The 20,468-nt window shown below is 35.1% G+C and overlaps 1 protein-coding gene across 1 annotated transcript in view; it reads left to right on the forward strand.

Annotated features, from left to right (window-relative positions):
* Window positions 1–4,525: 4,525 nt before the first annotated feature.
* The window catches only part of LOC138701516 (lysozyme-like), a 29,271-nt gene continuing 13,328 nt past the window's right edge, over window positions 4,526–20,468 (forward strand). The window contains exons 1-3 of the mRNA XM_069828488.1: window positions 4,526–4,538; window positions 10,220–10,329; window positions 18,663–18,941. Of these exons, the coding sequence (XP_069684589.1) occupies window positions 18,728–18,941 (214 nt within the window). The 5' untranslated portion in view covers window positions 4,526–4,538; window positions 10,220–10,329; window positions 18,663–18,727. The remainder of the gene's footprint in view (window positions 4,539–10,219; window positions 10,330–18,662; window positions 18,942–20,468) is intronic.

Here is a 20,468-nt window from a genome sequence, read left to right on the forward strand (position 1 = left end):
ATTTCATTCGTAAACATATGTTGCGCGTTGGATTAGCTTCGAATTTTTCTCTTGCTACATTCTTTATTTCCACAGCGATGTCCTCATCTGTTCATCTTCTTGGAAGAGACCGTACTTCCATCGGCCCGTACCTCTCGCCCTCTCGGCGTGCCTACATACACACGTCAAAACAGACAGCAACGCCACCATTGCTTTCCGATAATCGTTCCTTGCGTGAGCTTTAGCAACCCAATTGAACATTCCAAGAGAATTTAAACGAAGCAGGTTACGTAAGAAATTTGCCTACGAAGGTCAGGATGAAAAGTGTGCCGATCCTAAACAAAATTTTAAGAGAGAGTATTTTTATATGATGAATGATATAATTAGGGGAAGTGCTGAATCCCGATTTCAAGGTTTAAAGAGATTTCACAGCAACTTTGGCTTCCTATATAACATTTCATTATTGCAAGATTTGCCATTGTGATGAACTCCACCGTTATTGCAAGAATCTTCAAGAAGTAGGCCTACTCACATTTGACGACGGGTCATCTGATGTAAGTGGTGAAGACCCGTTTCAAGAACTGAGAATGTTTTCTAGGCCTGTGTCTACAAATGATTGAATGTTCAATTATTTAAATATTATTTCTGAAAAGAAGATGATTGAAGTGTATCCTAAAATTCATGTGGCACTGAGGATTTCAGCAACAATCTCTCTTTCTTTTGCAAGTGCAGAGAGGTCATTTTCTAAATTAAAATGAATAAAAACGTACTTAAGATCGACAATGCAACAAGAAAGATTGTCGTCTTTGGCGAGTCTCTCTATTGAGCATGAGTTGACTTCTGATTTGGATTATTCGGATGTAATTCAAGACTTCAGTACAGTGAAAAGTAGAAAAATGAAATGAGTTTTGATTTCGTGTGCAAATATTTTAGTTCATTTAAAAATATGTCATTCATTTCATTTAGTATTCTGCCCAAGGGCAGATCTTTCACAGCAAACCCAGCATTCTCGAATCTTTCCTATTTTCTGCCTTCCTCTTTGTCTCCTCATCATGTTTGCAGTTTTTCTTAGAAAAGACAAATGCGGTAGCTTCTCGTTGCTTTCCGCACACCACTCTCTCTTTCGCATCTTAAAAGGACCCAGGGAGGCCCAGAGTGGAGGTGAGGAGAGTGGATTTGACTAATTAGGTCCTCCGGACTTCACCGAAATTCACCGCAAGGGTTAAATATCAGTTCCATCAGGGTTTTTGACCCGATCAGAGACCGGAAAATCCCAATAAGCCTTTGCCCCCTAAAAATATTAACCTAATAGATTACTGTGATTTGGTGTCAATGCGTAGAAAGATATTTTGTAAGACTATAGAGTAAAACATGGTCAGAATTCAGCTTAATAATATGATGAGTAGTTTAATATACTACTACGTATGTTATTATTATTATTATTATTATTATTATTATTATTATTATTATTATTGTTGTTGTTGTTGTTGTTGTTGTTGTGACCAAAATATTTTACTAAATGGAAACATAAAAATTCGAGACTTATCTTTCGAAGAGGTGGAAAAATTCAAATATCTTGGAGCAACAGTAACAAATATAAATGACACTCGGGAGGAAATTAAACACAGAATAAAAATGGGAAATGCCTGTTATTATTCGGTTGAGAAGCTTTTGTCATCTAGTCTGCTGTCAAAAAATCTTAAAGTTAGAATTTATAAAACAATTATATTACCGGTTGTTGTGTATGGTTGTGAAACTTGGACTCTCACTTTGATAGAGGAACAGAGATTAAGGGTATTTGAGGATAAGGTTCTTAGGAAAATATTTAGGGCTAAGAGGGATGAAGTTATAGGAGAATGGAGAAAGTTACACAACGCAGAACTGCAAGCATTGTATTCTTCACATGACATAATTAGGAACATTAAATCCAGACGTGTGTTAGTTGGGAGGCCGGAGGGAAAAAGACCTTTGGGGAGGCCGAAACTTAGATGGGAGGATAATATTAAAATGGATTTGAGGGAGATGGGATATGATGATAGATAGTGGATTAATCTTGCACAGGATAGGGACCGATGGCGGGCTTATGTGAGGGCGGCAATGAACCTTCGGGTTCCTTAAAAGCCATTTGTAAGTAAGTAAGTAAGTAAATCCAGACGTTTGAGATGGGCAGTGCATGTAGCACGTATGGGCGAATCCAGAAATGCATATAGAGTGTTAGTTGGGAGACCGGAGGGAAAAATACCTTTGGGGAGGCCGAGACGTAGATGGGAGTATAATATTAAAATGGATTTGAGGGAGGTGTGATATTATGATAGAGACTGGATTAATCTTGCACAGGATATGGACCGATGGCGGGCTTATGTGAGGGCGGCATTGAACCTTCGGGTTCCTTAAAAGCCATTTGTAAGTAAGTATTATTATTATTATTATTATTATTATTATTATTATTATTATTATTATTATTATTGCCATTGTGATGTAAGGCCTTGAGTACAGGTTTGCCTAGAGCCTGGCAAAGTCTAGCGCCGCACTGCCTAGTATTTATGCATTAGCAGAAAATTTACGGCAATTCCAAGCCGAAACTTATATGGAAGTGAAACGTATCACTCAGAGAGGCCGATGGAAGTCATGCAAAATAACGACGGTATTTTCAAAGTTTCTTAATAATTTAATACTAAAGAAATGAGAACGTAGACATTTCGTCTTCAGCAATGTTGGAAATATAAAGCGGGACAAACTCCACGCTTGCATTTTGCTGCAGAGACTGAATTTAAACATCCGTCTCAAGAAATGTAATGCGACGTTGCAATTTTACTTTGAAGATGAGCGATTTGTGTTTTTTTCCTATTTATTTAATATTTCTTGTTTGTGTTTTTGACCTATGTTATTTGTGCTTCTGTCCTCTTAGTAAACTAATATTATTTGTGCTTCTGTGCCTTGCCCAGTGCCGCTGTCTGTGAGCGAGGCCGTCGCGTCTCGCTACGAGGCTTCTATCCAGGGGCGGCTCCTCCTAAGTGCTCTTGTGCTACAGCACACTCGTAATTTTGTTAAAATAAATGTTGTTGATGATGTAACTATTGTAAATGCTCACATTTAAATACATTTATTTTAACATTATTTCCGTTCTCGTTCTCGTTGTCGTTTCCGTTCCCGGTTTATTGTGAACCAGCCTTAACTGAACAAAATGTAATGATATTTTATATAATTCTGAAATACTATTGATATGTTAAAAATGCATTTCCAATATTAAATACAAATATTTAATCTTGTTACTCAATATTTTTTCCCAATAAATCCTTTCTTGAGGCAGTGACATTCAAAACATCACAAAAACATGATTTTCAATTGAATAAAAATGTGGGAAATCTGGCATTATATAACTTGCTGACATTGTTTCTGGCTTAAAATATTCCTAATATACAGTTATGTGAAAAAAAGATAGTTTGGTAACTTTAGTAAGTTCAGAGATAAACAAAAAAAAAAAAACAACAAAAAAAACTGATTATCTCAAAACTTCAGTCAGTGGATTTGTGTTGTTCTGCATGTCATGGCTTCAAATGTTTATATGACATTTTTTGCTCAGAATGTCTTCGGAAATAAGTTCCGTAAGGGACGGTAAATTCTCGTGAATCATTCTCTATTTAAAAGAAGTAGCCCTGTGACCGTACGTCACACACTTGGTAGGCAGGATCGCGCACGTCCCATTATTCGCATACAAGTGATTCTTCATAGTTATCAGCTTATCACTTAGTATATCCTGTTTGATTGTACAGCTTGTCATGTGAGGCAGAGTTGCCAACTATGCGATCAATTTTATAGCGTTGATATTTTTAACCCTGATGCGATATTCAATAACGCTTATAGAATAATGCGATAATTTTCGTTAATCATAACATTCTTCAGAATTCAATCCACTTTGTTTTCCACAGGAAGAAATTATCACATTAATGAAACACATTTGAGTTTATTCTGTTCTTATTGTGTTCTATGGATAAACGTTTTAAATCTGTCCCACTTTCCGTCAAGATTCTCAATGGTTCTTCCCCAGTTACTATAATAATGAGCTTGCATCATAGTATTCTAATCAGTTAATCACAATAGTCTCTTCGTAGCTGTCGTTGGTGTTTCTTCTTTGCGAGAAATGATTGAAAGTTTATTTAGTATGGTGTAAATTTTGATATTATTATTAATGTTGTATTTTGGCGATAATTTTGTGGAAAATCCGATAATTTTTAGACTTCAATTTCATAATTTTGTGTTTGAAGGTTGGCAATGCTGTGTGAGGCTTTCCTGTTTCTTGCTTGGTTGTCAGTAAGTCAGTAGCCTAGATAAAATGGCGTCTATAAGAGGAAGCTTCGAGTTGGGTGTTCCAATCAATTTAGTAAATTTGTTTATGAAGGTAAACAAATTAAAAAAAGAGGAAATAGCGATAGGTGTGTGTGAGGGTATTCCAACTAAAGAAAGAGGTTATTTTGAGTTATATCTCCGCAGTATGTTAGAAAATGCCTCAAGTGGAGGCAACAAAAATACTGCGCATAACACAAAAGACGAAATATTAGGTAAGATAGTGTCTAAATTAAGTTGTGCTGCATACATTAATCATAATAATGTGTATAAATATGAAAATAATTCCATAAATATTAATTATAATGAACTAAATCAGATTATTCAGTGTATGAAGCAAGGTAAAGTAACCAAAGACAACTATTTTGATATTCACATTATATTAGACAGGTATGAAGAACAAAGTGAGCCTTTTCCTTTGTTATTTCAATTTTTGAAAGGAGGGTATTTCTATTATTTACACACCCTCAACAAAAACACAATAGCTGCTATTTCGGAGGAATTTAAAATTAATGAAACAACAGTAAATAATTATATCGACGTTTTTAAACTAATTAATCAATGTAATATTATTTTATGCTCAGGAATAACTATGGAAGAAATTAATGATCACTATTCACAAATACTTTCCTATATAAACAACAACAGTGAAATAGCTCTAAAATTAACATCTGAGATTAAAAAAATTGAATTTGGACACTTCACACTGGAGTTATATTCATAAAACCCACGTATTTAAAAACGGGGTCCCTGGCGGGAGAGTAACTTCTTCGTAAACCTTGTGTTTTTAAATCGTTGGTTTTATTTTCCTCTCCTGGACCTCAGTCATAGGCTTATGTATCTATCGCTCTCACCACCTTTTTCTTCGCTTTCTTCTTTTTCTATCGCTTTTCACCACCTGTAATGTGGGCATCGAAGGGTTGCAACCCCCTTGTGAGAAACACAGAGCAAAAGGTGGTAAATCTGAATACTGTTGTATAAAATAATTGTCTTTGTAAATGGCTAATGTTTTGCTAGAATCGACTACAAACTAATTGCGTCACCGTTTCTAGTTAAAAAATATAATGATTACGCTGGTCTGCATGGGTTTTGTTGTTTTGAAAAAAAAATAGTGTTTCTGAATCAGAATTTCATGCTGAATGCAATAATGAAATCCGTTTTCATGCACCACGTTAGAATTTTTCATAATTCAAATGAAGAGGTGGATTCCAAAACCAACCAAGTCAAAAAACTACTTGTTTCAGGAGAGCAATAAAATTGAAATAATTATTTTGGATCTGATTATCTGAGTAATTTATGTTGTACCACATCCGTTATAACATGGATATGACATTACGAAATATTTGTGATGTTTATGTTTAATTATATCTTACAATTTATAGACGCGTATTTTTTCAAAATTGCACTAAGTCACGACTTAGTTTGATTTGGAAAAAATTCAGAATATTCTCCTATACTGGTTAATTCAAGTATGCTGCCTTAACTCAAGAAAATATTGCACATATTTATTACTAAATACTGTAACGTTGTACGTGTTAGTTTTAACATAGAATATTACATTTTCCATTTACAGAAATAAAGAATTGAATTGCAAATGCAGTGTTAACTGAAAAAAAAAAATTGCACTGTAAGTATTATGACAAATACTTTAACTTAATACATACCATTAGTTGTAACGTAGATTTTACACTTTACATTTACAAAAATTGAAAATGGTTGAATTGAATATTGCAATGTTCTATTTTCACTGAAATTGAAATCTAACTTATTTATTTATAATTTAGAAATCTTCTCAGCATTCGTGAGCTGCCACAAGGGACAAAGAGTACTTAACCATATAAATGTTCACAAGTTCATTGAACCATTGAATTTGTTTTGACAATGAAACTCCTACAAGTACATAGCTGTAAATACATTTTGAGATTAGTGGAAATATACCTACACTATTGAACTTAATATGTACATGTTAGTTTCAACATGAAATTTTACAATTTCTTTTTTTTTCAATTAAACAAATGGCTTTTCTTCGTCATACATACAAACAGTATTATCATTATCCCCTTCAGGTTCCTTCAGTGCTTGTTCATAAAATTGTTTGGCTTTACTATTTTTCTCGGGTATGTTTTCATCAGCTTAAAAACGTAATTCCTTTTTTCAAAGCTAATGGTATTTTTTAATGCTACATCATTAATATTTGTAGCGAACTGCAAAGTGCAACTACAGTAGAAGGACTGAAATAAAACGCGCCAAACACTGCTAAGTCAGCTGTGTCAATAGCCAGTGTACGTGCGCACTGACTTAGTTGGGTCTGGAATAAAACAGTTGACTTAGTTGGATTTGGAAAACACCGTCAATTTTGACATTTAAAATCGACATGCCTTAGTTGGATTTGACTTATATTCTGTTATTAGAATTGTTTATCATGTATAGGAGAAAACACTAAGCAGCATAGCTAAAAATCACCAAAAACTGATTTAGTTGGTTTTGGAATCCACCTCTTCAAATGTTATGTTTGTAATATTTTTCATAATATAGGCCTTGTAAATCATTTTTCTGCACTTGACATCTTTCAAAAACAATAATTATTTGAAAGGCACCACAGTTTATATTGTAATTGCAAATTTATTACTTAAAATGTGAAAGAATATTCTTCGTTCTACATTGGTAAAGCCTAGTTTTACTATTTCCGTCCCTTTAGTATCTTAAAATGTAGGTGGACATTCATTATTTATTCTTGAGAATTCTTATTTCTCTCCATCCAATTATCATCTATAAACAGAAAGCTGAAATCTAAGTGTTTTGGGGTCACAAAATTTACTGAAGGAAATATTTACTCTTTTAAGAGCTTACTATTGAAAACAAACCACGAGGGAGTTAATTGACACAGGATCAAGTATACATAGCCTATTTATGGGAGGTTCGATCCAGCCTGTGAGACTACACATTTAAAACCTTTGAAAGATAACCAACCTCCCTTTGTAAGTTGTTTTAAACTTGGGGGTTCAGTCTTACGTTGTTCATTGTCGTGTAAAAGTGAAGTGTGTCAGCAGTTATCATTTTTCCAAGAGAGCACAGAAATAATAATGTTCTTTCATAGAAATGTTGAAACATGTGTAATTAGGTTTAATGAAACAATTTGTGAAAACTCTAGATAAAGACAATGAGTGCTTTAAATACCTTTGTGCTGAATTTGATTCATTAGCCTAAGAAAAAATAAGCTGGTATATTCATTGGCCCACAAATTCGAAATTTGATGAAGTTGCCTACAGGCAATTCGAGAAAGTAAAATAAAAGATGCCTGAAATGCCTTGAGAAACGTTATTTTTAATTTCCTTTAATACAAAAAAGACCACAATTATGTTAACAAAGTGGAAGTGATGTTACAAAGTTTCAAACAGATTGGTTGCAACATGAGTGTCAAAGTAGGCTATATTTCCTTCCTTCCCATGTAAGTTATTTTCCTGATAATTTAGGAGATTTTAGTGAGGAACAGGGTGAAATATTTCCCCAAGATATAACAAATAGAAATGAGGTATCCAGGTAAGTAGAATGGTAACATTGTGGATGAGTGCTGGATGTTGAAAAGGGCCTGCTCTGAACAACATTCGAGGAGGTCAAAAAGGAGGAAATTTGAAGTGCAGTATTCAGATAAGGTTATGAATGTTATTGTTAATGATTAATAGCAAATTGTAGTCCAGTTTCTCCTCACAAAATGCTTGGTGAAAATAATTTTCATGACGTTTCACAAAGCTACAACTTCATTTCTAGGTAGTCATTATTATTAGTATTTATTCACATTTTTATGATTTGTATGAAAACCTGACGTGTTGGAAGAAATTAGAGTTTATTTTCGAATTCAGCACAAAAATTTGTTAGAATCGCATATCAGATGCAAAATAACAGAAAAAGTTTCAAAATGGAGACTAGTGTTATCGATCGCCTTAAAAACACGCAACCGAAGAGATTTATTAAATTGTCAGTCCTACCAAGCATGTTTAAAAACGCAATCAGAAGTCCCCTTTTAACTATTTTAGGTACATTTTGCAAATCATCACCACATTTGGCCGTTAAGCATTGTTGAGCCTGTAGAGCGCTGTTTAAGCACATTTGTGGCGGAATAGTAACGGACATTGGAAAATATGCAACAGGACCGGCGATTTACTGTGCTACTTAACACAGTCTGGCCAATTCGATGACAAAGTCAAGGAATTCATTGAAGATGTTGTTTCTAAGTACAGAGCTACACAGTCCACAGAATTCTGTTTTTATGTTCGTAATTTATAATTTAACCTTCTAGTTTCCTAATATAGTTTAATTTTCTATTTGAGACCCTTCGAACTGTATCACATGACTTTCATATATTGTAATAGATAAAAAAAGAAATTACAAAAAAATACAAAATACTCCCAGTGGCTATACAGACGAACCCCATTCTAATCCAAAACCTTCACCATTCTAAGGTACCATCCCACATAAATAAATGTGGCTAAACATACGGTGCGTGAGTGAGTTGAGAGAAATGTTTCTTTAATGCTGTTTCCTCGACTTCAAAATTTTTAAGTAGTTTATTTAATAAAAATCCTCCTTGCACAACAGTTATTGTTAGATTGGACTGAAACTTCTCACAGAGGTCAATTAAATGTTGATAAATAAAATTTAATCAGCATTTGAATGAAATATTAATAATGAGTTCCTTCGGGGCATATTCATATTGCACTTAGATTAAAATATGTTGTAATGGTAAATTCATGAAATTGTAAAATTTTTTGTGACTTTTTATTTAGACTGAGCTCAAAAAGCTAATTAATTTTTATTCTCATGACTATTTTCAAGCTTTATAGCAAATATGAACTAAAAATTTTAGAAACTTTGTCGCAAAGAGCCCTTTTAGTGACGTCAATATAAAATATATTGAAATATAAGTTATGCAAAAAGTGGAAGGAAATATCCAACAAGAAATTTCGAATTTTCGCAAGAAGAGATTAGTCGAGAATTTTCAGAACAATCTTTGGAGATGTTAAAACTGCACTGAAGCAGGAGGACGCTTTGAACATAATTTTTGACATCGGTAAGGTGCGCTTAAATTAATTATAAGTTGTTTATAGACAATTTTCCCACTAAGCAAATTTTATAAACTGAAATTACTGCTCTTATAAACGGCGGTCGGTTTCGCGATAACTGCACGAGGCATATAACAAAATATGTCGCTGAGCTTGCGCTGTTAGGGGAGGGGTGTCATAAGCTTATATGGAGGACCCTGTAGAAGTCATGCTGTTAAAAGATAGTGTACACGTAATATCGATAAATTTAAAACATCAATTAGATACTTTGAACCAAACCTTGCTTGCAAAGGTAAGGATGAGGAATTTTGATAGACATAAGATAATATTCAGACAACTAACAGAGTTTGTGAATGTTAGTGAATAATGTAGTTTGCTTTATGCTACATAGAGTTATGCAATTTAGCTGGAAGTGTATACAGAGGAGCCTTAGTTTTGGCCTGGGGGGACAAGATTTTTTTGTTTCCACATTTCTTGTCGTACTTATACGATACGTAGGCCTAATTTGCATGCATTTGCTTGTAATATGACGCAGGCGCGATCAAATGAACATAACAATTTTATTGATAAAGATATTTTATTTTCTGTTAAAAAAAAAGAATTTACTTTTATTTACATTAGGTTAATAACATCCACTAATGTAGCCTTGGCTTTATTTGAGCAATTTCATTAACTAGCTTGTCTTTATTTCTTGAGCGTTTATAAAAATGGATTATTTCAATGCTGAAATACAATTCTCAATTTTTTTTATTTAGTAGCATTACTGAATTATTAATTCTTAAATCTTGATCTTAATCCCGTACCACTGAGGTTCTTGTTGATACATCTGTTAACAGGCAAACGCTCCACAAAGCACGTGTGCCGTCGGCTGTCACTGTGGGGTGCACAGTGCACTCATGGAACCTCAATCGAAGGACGAGTCGGGGTGAAGTTGTAGTTGTGGCAGGTAGAACGCGATACGCATCAGTATCTTTCTTATGGAATATATTCTATCACTTACCCTTACTGCACTTTATTTCTGGTTTAACAATATTTAGGAGCAATTATTGCTGAACATACTTTATAGATAATTTGCTTGGTTGGCCAGAATCTGTACCTACGAGACGGTGCGCGGTTTCAAAGGTAGACTTCAGGTAAATTTCACATTCATTGTGATTACTTTATTATTATTATTATTATTATTATTATTATTATTATTATTATTATTATTATTATTACTTTAACTGTTATTATCGACAGTTACATTATCTACAAAAAACATAATTCACGTCTGTAGGTCTATATTTCTAATCCTAAAACTTGTCTTTCAGGGTATTCGATATCTTTGTGAGACCATTTTCCCTAAACATGAAAGATGCTCCAGAACATTTCAATTTTTAAGAACTCCTGAAGTTACAGTTCTATAGTCAGCAACGACATATTATGTTTTACGCAGAGTGGAATTTGCTTGCATCTTTATCTACTTTCTCCAAACTAGATTTACCGCGATTCCATCGAGAAGTAGGCAAAATAGCCAAAATATTGTCCATGTTCGGGTCCACTTATGTATGTGAAAGGTTTTTCTCCGTGCTTAAAAATACGGAACCAAGACGAGATCGGGTCTGACGGACTCAAACCTGAAATATATTTTAAGGGATTAGGTACAGCTTACAGCAGTAAAATTTTGGAAATATTCAACATGTTTTTCCTCCATTACTGTATCTTGTACAATAATTAAAATTGGTATGTGTAAAACGCTGTCCTTCTGCTATATGAAAAAAAAATATATATATTTTTACAATTTAAAAAAAGTATTTATATTTTTTTTCTAAATTAATTTCACTGTACAGTGATGAAGCATTTCCACATAACTCAAAAACTATCCAGCATTCTGTGATGACATTTTTTGTGTGTATTTATGCATGTAATATCTACAATATAGTGCAAGATTACTTATCTAATTTTGATAGATTGTCTGATAAAAATAAATTCATTTAAAAATGCTCAATCAGGTAACTTGTCACAACCAGGATCTGAACCCGGGCCTGCTCGTTCCACGGTCAGGTAGGTTAACCGTTACTCCACAGCGGTGGACTCGAATAGGTTTAATAGGACTATATTGATTACATAAATGAAATAAGTAAATCAAAAATAAAATTTTAAAACGCTTACCAAAGTAATGATATCCTTGAATTTGAATGTCACTCAGAATTTTAGTGATGTCCAAGAGGAAACAGTCCTGCAGATGTGAATCAGTTAATCGTGATCGTGGTTTATTTTTGAGGTATTTCATAAGTGAGAAAGTTTTTTTTCGCATAGGTTCGTTGTCCCTAACATAGTCAGACATTTGAAAGAAACATTCCGCATTATTTGGTGTCCTTATGTATCTTCTGCCCCCCCCCAAAGGCTATGAATTTCTCCTTTTAAAACAAATATTTCAGCGCTAAGAAGGCTGGAGATCTAGCAATTGAAGTTGAGATTAAGTTTGAACTGAAAAAAAAAAAGATTTCAGGAGCGTTCGTGCTCGAAGGCATATTTTTACTCTCATGACGAGAGTACCAAATGTCATTAAAAGAGCACCATAATACTCGCGAGCACCAGGTTGAGAACGCCTGAACTACTCCATTATCTACTGCCTTAGTTGCCTCATGAGTGATACCTTATCGGTGTCACTTATGAGATTCCAACCAGTCTTCGAATTGCTGATTTAACATAAGCTTAAGGGCACACATCTTAACCCCCTAAAATGAGTCCTCCTAGTGTATAGGCTACAATTTATTATAAATACAAACTCAAAGTAATTAAAATATTATTATGGATATCATTAAAAGCAACGAGGGATTCGTTTAAAACATATGCTGATAAATGCATAAAATTATGGTTTACTAGTTTCAAATGCCTGCGGACAGTGGGCATAAATACCATCTTGTAGCATCTGATATGAGAAGGTTTTTTTTTACTAATGGCGGTACTTCCGTCATTCACCCATATGAAGCCAGCTGTATAGACCAATTTACCGTCAGAGTCGTTGTCTATGGTCTACGCTACACCCGCGATGACATGAGATGATGAAGGAGATTTGTTGGGATGCCACAGGGGAACCGGTGCTTCCGGAGAAAGCTCCTGGGCCACGGGCTTGTTCAACATAGGCTGTCATAAATCGGGGATAGGCCTACGTCGGGAATCGAATCCAGGTCCACAGGATTATAAGTCCAGCGTTCTAGCCACATAAGTATGAAGGAGCGAAGCATTTTTGTAACAGGTTAGATACTGATGTCTGATGATATAAAATAAACGCGAGATGGATTGTTCACATCTCTAGAGGAGACTGTTGTACCTTTAGCATAGTGTACGTTTGAACATTTTTTTTTTTTATTTTTGCTGCTACCTACAGGACTCAAACTGGGATAGATTGTAGAGAAAGCCACTAAGTAGCTCTGATCGTAATTTCAGTTTGATTTACTGCAAAGTGTGAATTCTGTGGACAAAGTTTTTTTAGTATCAAAAGTAAATATTTCGTTCATTGATATATGTTTTCTAACACAGAACCAGATTGTATTTGTTACTATTAATCAAGTATAGTGTGTTCCCTATCATCTGGTGAGTAACAACATACTTTAATTTCCATGATTTATTCGAATCTCTAGCTTTGGGAGCCATATTTGTTTAAAAGTGCACCCTCTTGTACCTTTGAACAGAGAACATCTTGTAGCCTACTATGAAACATATTCCAAGGTACATGATACTATCGGTGTTTGTTTTTCTTTTATTTTAAGATCATGTCACGAAGTAAGTCTGGAGTTAAACAGGCCCTCAATTGATACGGATGTCTTGAAGAAAGCTGTTGAAACAGTTATTGCTCCTCCAGGAAATAAAATCTAAATCAAAGAAGCTTGCTCTGGTTTATGATGGCAAATACATTTTACATATGATTATCAGTTTTTACAGCTTATATTCCCACCTATATTTCATGTGTTCCAACTTAAAAGAAGGTATATTCCAAGGTACATGACCTGTTGTACCTTTGAACACATTACATATCCCTTCATATTATTTTTTCCCAACCTTAATAGATCTGTAAAACAGGAAAATACATACAGGAAGTTGTAAAGGAATCTTCAATAATTATTTCAAACATTTTTTCATTTAAAAAATTTCATTTCCCAAAATTAAAAAAAAAAAAAAAAAAAAAATAGAATGTGAAAATTGTTTAAAGGTACAACAGTCTCCCCTATACATTTTTAAAATTCAAATTTTTATATGAAATTGATCTAACTAAAACATAGATGAGTTTAAAAGAATGAAATAAATATCTTTATTTTACCATGAATCTTTGAATACAGTACCTTGTATAAGATTAACAATTTTAATAAGCTTGTGTATGGAACTACGTTATGTTAAATTAAAGAAATAAAATGTTTAGCTAATTATCGACACATTTTCAACCTAAATATTACAATTTCTTTACTTTTCATGAAAAATTTTAATATATGCACCAAAAGAACCCGGCCCTTACCATCAGTTTCCTCTTCAACAGAAGTACAATGAGCGTAGTGGTGTGGCAGAAATGAATGTTTGAGTGACGTTAGTCATGGTAGTGAACTCACCACAATTGTATCATCTACGACTCACGAAAACAACTTGGACAATGAGAAATAGTAATTGTATTAGTGTACGTGATACTTTAAAATGTGAAGTTTTGTGTGATATCTGACAATCAAATGAACGCTATGACTTCAAGTCCGATTTTAGTTTCATTTATTTTGTTTCATAGATCATACATCAGCAGCAGCAGATGTGAAACAAGTCAAAAGTGTTATAAAAATTTAGAATGCATAATAAACAGATTAATTGAATTTACAAGCACAAGCAATTTACCAGTTCAGTAGAAGGTATAAACATGCAGAAATTTGGTTAATTCTGTTCTGAACATTTTTTCTTAGCTCTTTAAAACTTTAAGGGTGCTATTCATAGACATTTCGCAGCACGCGCTACGAGCGTACTAAGCTAGCCCCGGCTATCCACTGGTTACTTGTATAGAATTCAAATCATATCCTATCGCTAACGCTGGTTTATGAATACGAAAAACGCTGATCATCCACCGAAAGCCCGCGCTAAAAAGTCTATGAATACGGTCCTAAGATAATTAGGATTGTAATACATGAACTGTGAATTTCATTTTTATAGCGGCTAAGAATATATGGAGGCCTGATTTGTGTCATATATTAAAATTGTGAATGTTCTGATTAGTATTAAATAATGTACCTTCATTTTTAACATAAATCATCAGGAAAAGAATGTACTCACAAGGTAAGGCAAATATTTTACATTTTAGAAAATCTTTTCACATGATGTCCTTTTATGCACACCTGTTAACTATCATGGCTTTCTTTTGTTTAGCTCCAATGAGTCCACAAGAGTCAACTTTCAGCGAATCTGACATAAGTCAACATTCAGTAAACACATTCCCTCTAAAAACCTCAAAATTCCCCTTGGTTGGGAACCACTGGTTTAGATTATATGAGTATGCCACGGGATTTTAAATTACACCTTTAGTGTGGAATGTGTTGAAAAAGGTTTAAAAACACTGATTTAGATTCATAAAAGTGAGCTAAGTTTGTCAAAGAACCATTCTGTAGATACCAAGATGTGTATGAAAAAGCAGGTGAGTATGTCACTAGACACACAGCTGAGATAGCTGCAGTAAAAATGAAAATTTGAGAAAATATTACGTGCAGGAACAAATGAATGAAAGCTTTAGCAAGGCAATCTAGACAAACAAGCTGAAGCTTATGTCACTAAAATCGTCAAATTCATTTTATGAAACAGGACAAGTTACCCGCAAAGCTAAATTTCGAACGGGGTTAAATTCAATAAAATTCACTGTTAATGTTCGGGGTAAGAGTTGTGGATGCCTCGAAGAATCATTTAGGAACTTCTGCGTGTAGTGCAGAATGCATATCTGTCAGAACGTAAGATGAAATAATTATTATTGATATATGAGGTAGAATTATTTTAATTAAAATACTTCGAGAAGGAAATCGATCAGGAGCATTTTAAATTATTGCAGACGAAACATACATTAGAGTAAGGTCACTAGTTGTGGATCAAACTGCCTGTACTGTTAGTTTCTCAAGTTAGCGGCAGTTGTCTTTTGTTCTACGTTTGATAGCCATGGCAGCACGGTTGCTTGGAAGTTTGGAATGAGAAAAGCCATAAATTATGACACAGTAGTGTTTTTTTTTTTTTTGCAATTACTAGCAGAAATTTGAAGAGAGAAATAAGATAAACAGATTTGAAAATCTGTAATTACTTATGTATATAATTCAGAGCCTCCAAATTTTCTCAAAGGATGATCATAGAGAAAAATAAGGACTTTACTTGAAGCTTCAGTCTTACCTTGCGGGTAAGTTTTTATACCCTTACAACGAGATAATTAGCAGGCTGGGGTGCGCGCCAAATTTAAATGCACTTCTATTTTATATTCGTTTCGAAGTAAAATGTTGGGATTTTAAGTGTACATAAAGGTCTTAATACGTTTTGAATATCGTACATCTCATTTGTCTGGAGAAATTTCAGTTTTAGCAAGAGAAAGTGATGTCTAGTTTCTAATGTTCCTTCATGACACAACGCACATATTCCAACACTTGAATGTTGGTGTTTTTGGGTCGCTCAAATAATCTTTCTCTGAAGAAAGAATGCACCAAATTGATACGTGAAAATAAGAAACAAATATCTAAATACATCTTACCATAAGTAGCTCCAACGTCAATCATTGTCTGCGATTAAGTATCTCTTAATATAAACTATTGTAAAAATGTTAAGCACAGTGAACATGTAGGTTTGCTTTATTTCTATGAAATACTGTGGCTGAAATAGAGTATGTCTGCTTTTGAAGCAATTTGACACGCATCACAAAATCTCCGTTCTTTTTATTCAATCACATATTTACTAAGCTACATTAAATATTTTCGTTACTGATATAATGAGGTCGATAAGATGGATGCTGAATAATATTATTCATAATATAAAGCATTATTTAATTTAAAGAAATGTGTTATTTAAAAATTATGTTCCCTTCTTTAAATATTCAAATACTTCCTAACTGTCGTGCTATCTGAAATAAAAACAAAATGGTAACCTTCTTAGGTACCGTAGGTTGTTTTGGGTATCAGACATTAAAAGGTGATGTAATTGTAGTGCAACAGCTTCGAGCGCTGGCGACCGACCGAGTAAACGTTTCAACCGACTGGTTATAAATTTTCGACTGCATGCACTCGAGGAAATCATTTCACAGTTGCCTTCTTCACAACCGAGAACTGATCGGCGGGTTCGTTCGTCCGTTTTCAAGAGAATGCAGAGGTCTAGCTGTCATACACTGGTTCCGATCCTAGGCGGTAGACTTCTACGAGACAGGGATACAAAAGTTGACCCCACTGTATGACAAATGTCTCATTTCCGTTGGGGAATAAGTTGAAAAATAGTCCAACAATATATGTATCTGTTCCAATAAATCTTTTCGTGACATTGTGTTTTCTTCTGTAAACGGCACCAGGGAAACTTACTTTCTCGGAAGGACCTCGTAATTGCGCTCGAGTGGCCAGAATTTGTATAAGCCCTTGTTTTGACATTATTAATATGATGGCGGAAAGAAAATAACTTTTTTATCTGCCCCCATGAGAACGTTTGCTTGTTAGTGCACTTCGATGCTGTGGATTGAGAAGAGTATGGTTGCCAACTTAGAACGATTCATCTCAAGAGTGACTGATAAATTCTGTAGCAGAGACGTATGGATTTCGCTTTTCGGCATGAGTGATTATTATATTAATTATAATAACTTTTATGTGCTTCTTTCTTGCTTTTCACTCCTGTGGTTGGTTATTTACAAACAGTGCAGCTCACTACTGATTTCTTGCACAAGCCGCCACTGATAGTGGCGAGTAGACAATAATTACAACATACGGTAATAATAAACCATACGCATATGTAGCTTATGTTGTTGTGCTGTCCTTGCTTTATTGTCCTTTGGAGTTTATTCAGTCTTTCCTAAGAGATACTCAGTAACCCGTACATGTCGCACTTCTAGTAAAATAGTGTCGAGATTCGAAAATTGTGATTTGTAAAGATATGCTGTTTTCTAATAAAATACTTACTTACTGGCTTTTAAGGAACCCGGAGGTTCATTGCCGCCCTCACATAAGCCCGCCATTGGTCCCTATCCTGAACAAGATTAATCCATTCTCTATCATCATATCCCACCTCCCTCAAATCCATTTTAATATTATCCTCCCACCTACGTCTCGGTCTCCCTAAAGGTCTTTTTCCCTCCGGCCTCCCAACTAACACTCTACATGCATTTCTGGATTCGCCCATACGTGCTACATGCCCTGCCCATCTCAAACGTCTGGATTTAATGTCCTTAATTATGTCAGGTGAAGTATACAATGCGTGCAGTTCTGTGTTGTGTAACTTTCTCCATTTTCCTGTAACTTCATCCCTCTTAGCCCAAATATTTTCCTAAGCACCTTATTCTCAAACACCCTTAACCTATGTTCCTCTCTCAAAGTTAAAGTCCAAGTTTCGCAACCATAGAGAACAACCGGTAATATAACTGTTTTATAAATTCTAACTTTCAAATTTTTTGACAGTAGACTGGATGATAAAAGTTTCTCAACCGAATAATAACAGGCATTCCCCATATTTATTCTGTGTTTAATTTCCTCCCGAGTATCATTTATATTTGTTACTGTTGCTCCAAGATATTTGAACTTCTCCACCTCTTCAAAAGATAAATTTCCAATTTTTATATTTCCATTTCGTACAATATTCTCGTCACGAGACATAATCATATACTTTGTCTTTTCGGGATTTACTTCCAAACCTATCTCTTTACTTGCTTCCAGTAAAATTCCCGTGTTTTCCCTAATCGTTTGTGGATTTTCTGCTGTATATATATTTTAATCAATACATGTACAAAAACCTTTGATAACTTACTATTTTATTATTAGAATTTCATACCTGCAACTAGTAAAACAGTATTGGAAATGATTTACGAAAGTAATATGTGATTTTAGACTTACAGTATTTTACTGGGTGTGTGAAATCTCCTAATAATAATGTACCCTACAGTAAATAAGTTGCCTCCCACAAAAATATTCTGCGGACGCCCTTGTTGGCCTTGTAGCTGGCATATCAACGACTTTGAATTACGTGTGTTGTCAAAGAAATTAATAAGAATCGGTGATCCTTGGCGACATCGCCTTCTCTTCTCTATGTCAATTCCGAATCTTATTGCGACAGAGGTGCAGTGGAGGGGCACGTGGCGGCTGGAGCAACGCGCGGTCAGTTCCGTGCGGTCTGGCGGCATGGCGGGTCGCGTGGTACTGCTGCTGCTGCTGGGCCTGGCGCACGCCGAGGTGAGCGAGCTGTGCATGGGCTGCCTGTGCGAGGCCAACACGCGCTGCGACCGCAGCTTCCAGTGCGAAGGGGGAGACTGCGGCCTCTTCCGCATCAGTCAGCCCTACTGGGAGGACGCGGGCCGGCCCCTTATCAAGGACGACGATGCCTTCAGCGACGGAGGTAACGAGTTTCTATTTTAAGCCCTTAGCCCAGTGGTAGTCAGCACTCGCTGAAATGGGTAACGGGTAAGAAGTATATCGGAATATGCACCGTAGTGCAGAAGGGAAAGGGAGAAAGCATACCTGCCAGCAGCCACAGGTGCACGCTAGCGCATCTCTTATCCGCGGGTAAGAGACGCTAGCCCAAAAACGCACTGTGTTGATGACCGCTGCCTTAGTCAGTGTTTCAGAATTGGCTCCCAAAAGAAAATATGTCATCCGGATTAACTCCCAAATATTCGCCTCCGAATAGGCTCCATTATAGCTGATGTTATTTGTGATTATGTGCTAGAGACTTACATAGTTCCTTCTTCAAGATTCCCATCTGAAATTTGGGCTGAATTTTCGGATTCTATCTGCCGTAAAACTAACTGTTGATGAGTCTTTACATTCGAAGTTGGATTCTCACTTTTATCCGGCTCATTTTAATATTTTTAATTTTACAGGGTCTTAAGAAAAAAAAGTATTCCATATTTCGAGAGGAGGTGGTATGCACCAAAACAAGAAAAGAAAGGTCTAACAAACATGGGTCCTAAAACACATACCTTAAGAGCTATGAGCACTTGTTCATCATCACTACTGTGAAATGCAAAGATTGTGTTTACAGATGAGGTTGGTTTCACGAGTGATGAGATTGTTAATTTCCATAAGAAAATCCTCTCTCAGTTGAAGAAGCAAGGCATCAGCACAATTTTCAATTAATATTTAGACAGGCATTATTGGCGATAGACTAAAAGGACCTTACATACTACCAAACAGATTGAATGGTGCAATGTATCATCATTTCATAGCAAATGAATTGTCTGTCTTGCTAGAGGAAGTGTCATTCCTTCAAAGGCTAGATATGTGGTTCATGGATAATGAAGCACAGCCCACAGGTCCATTTTCACCGAAATGTCCGCTAATACCTGACACATATTTAATGGACTATGAATTGCTTGGGGAGGTCTAATACGTTGGCCTGATCGATCACCTGACCTTAATGCCTTTCATTTTTTGTTTTGGGGACACATGAAGGCTTTGGTGTATGATGTATAAGCACTACAGGAGTGCATCATCAATGCCTGCCAGCACATCCGAGACCAACCAGAGATGTTTCAAAGAGTGCGGGATTCCCTAAGAAGCAGGGCAGAAGGAGCGTTACTATGAATGGACATTACATTGAGCACCTCCTACAGAGGTGGTGAACAAATGCTCATAGCTCTTAAGACATCAGTTTTAGGATCCATATTTGTTAGACTTTTTTTTTCTTGTTCTGGTGCATACTGTCTCCTCTCAAAATATAGAATACTTTTTTAACGCTCTGTATTGATGTTTTAATTAGTTATTCAAAATAACACGTATTATAATATGAAACCGAATTGTAAGAAGCAATATAGAAAAAATCGCAACTCGAAAAAGAGTCATTTCTTAAGTGCTGTGGAAGAATATACAGAATGTGATATTACATGGATGCAGTTTTTAAGTGAGTTTTAAGTTTTTACACAAA

The sequence above is a fragment of the Periplaneta americana genome, chromosome 6 (assembly GCF_040183065.1).
Source record: "Periplaneta americana isolate PAMFEO1 chromosome 6, P.americana_PAMFEO1_priV1, whole genome shotgun sequence".
NCBI lineage: Eukaryota > Metazoa > Arthropoda > Insecta > Blattodea > Blattidae > Periplaneta > Periplaneta americana.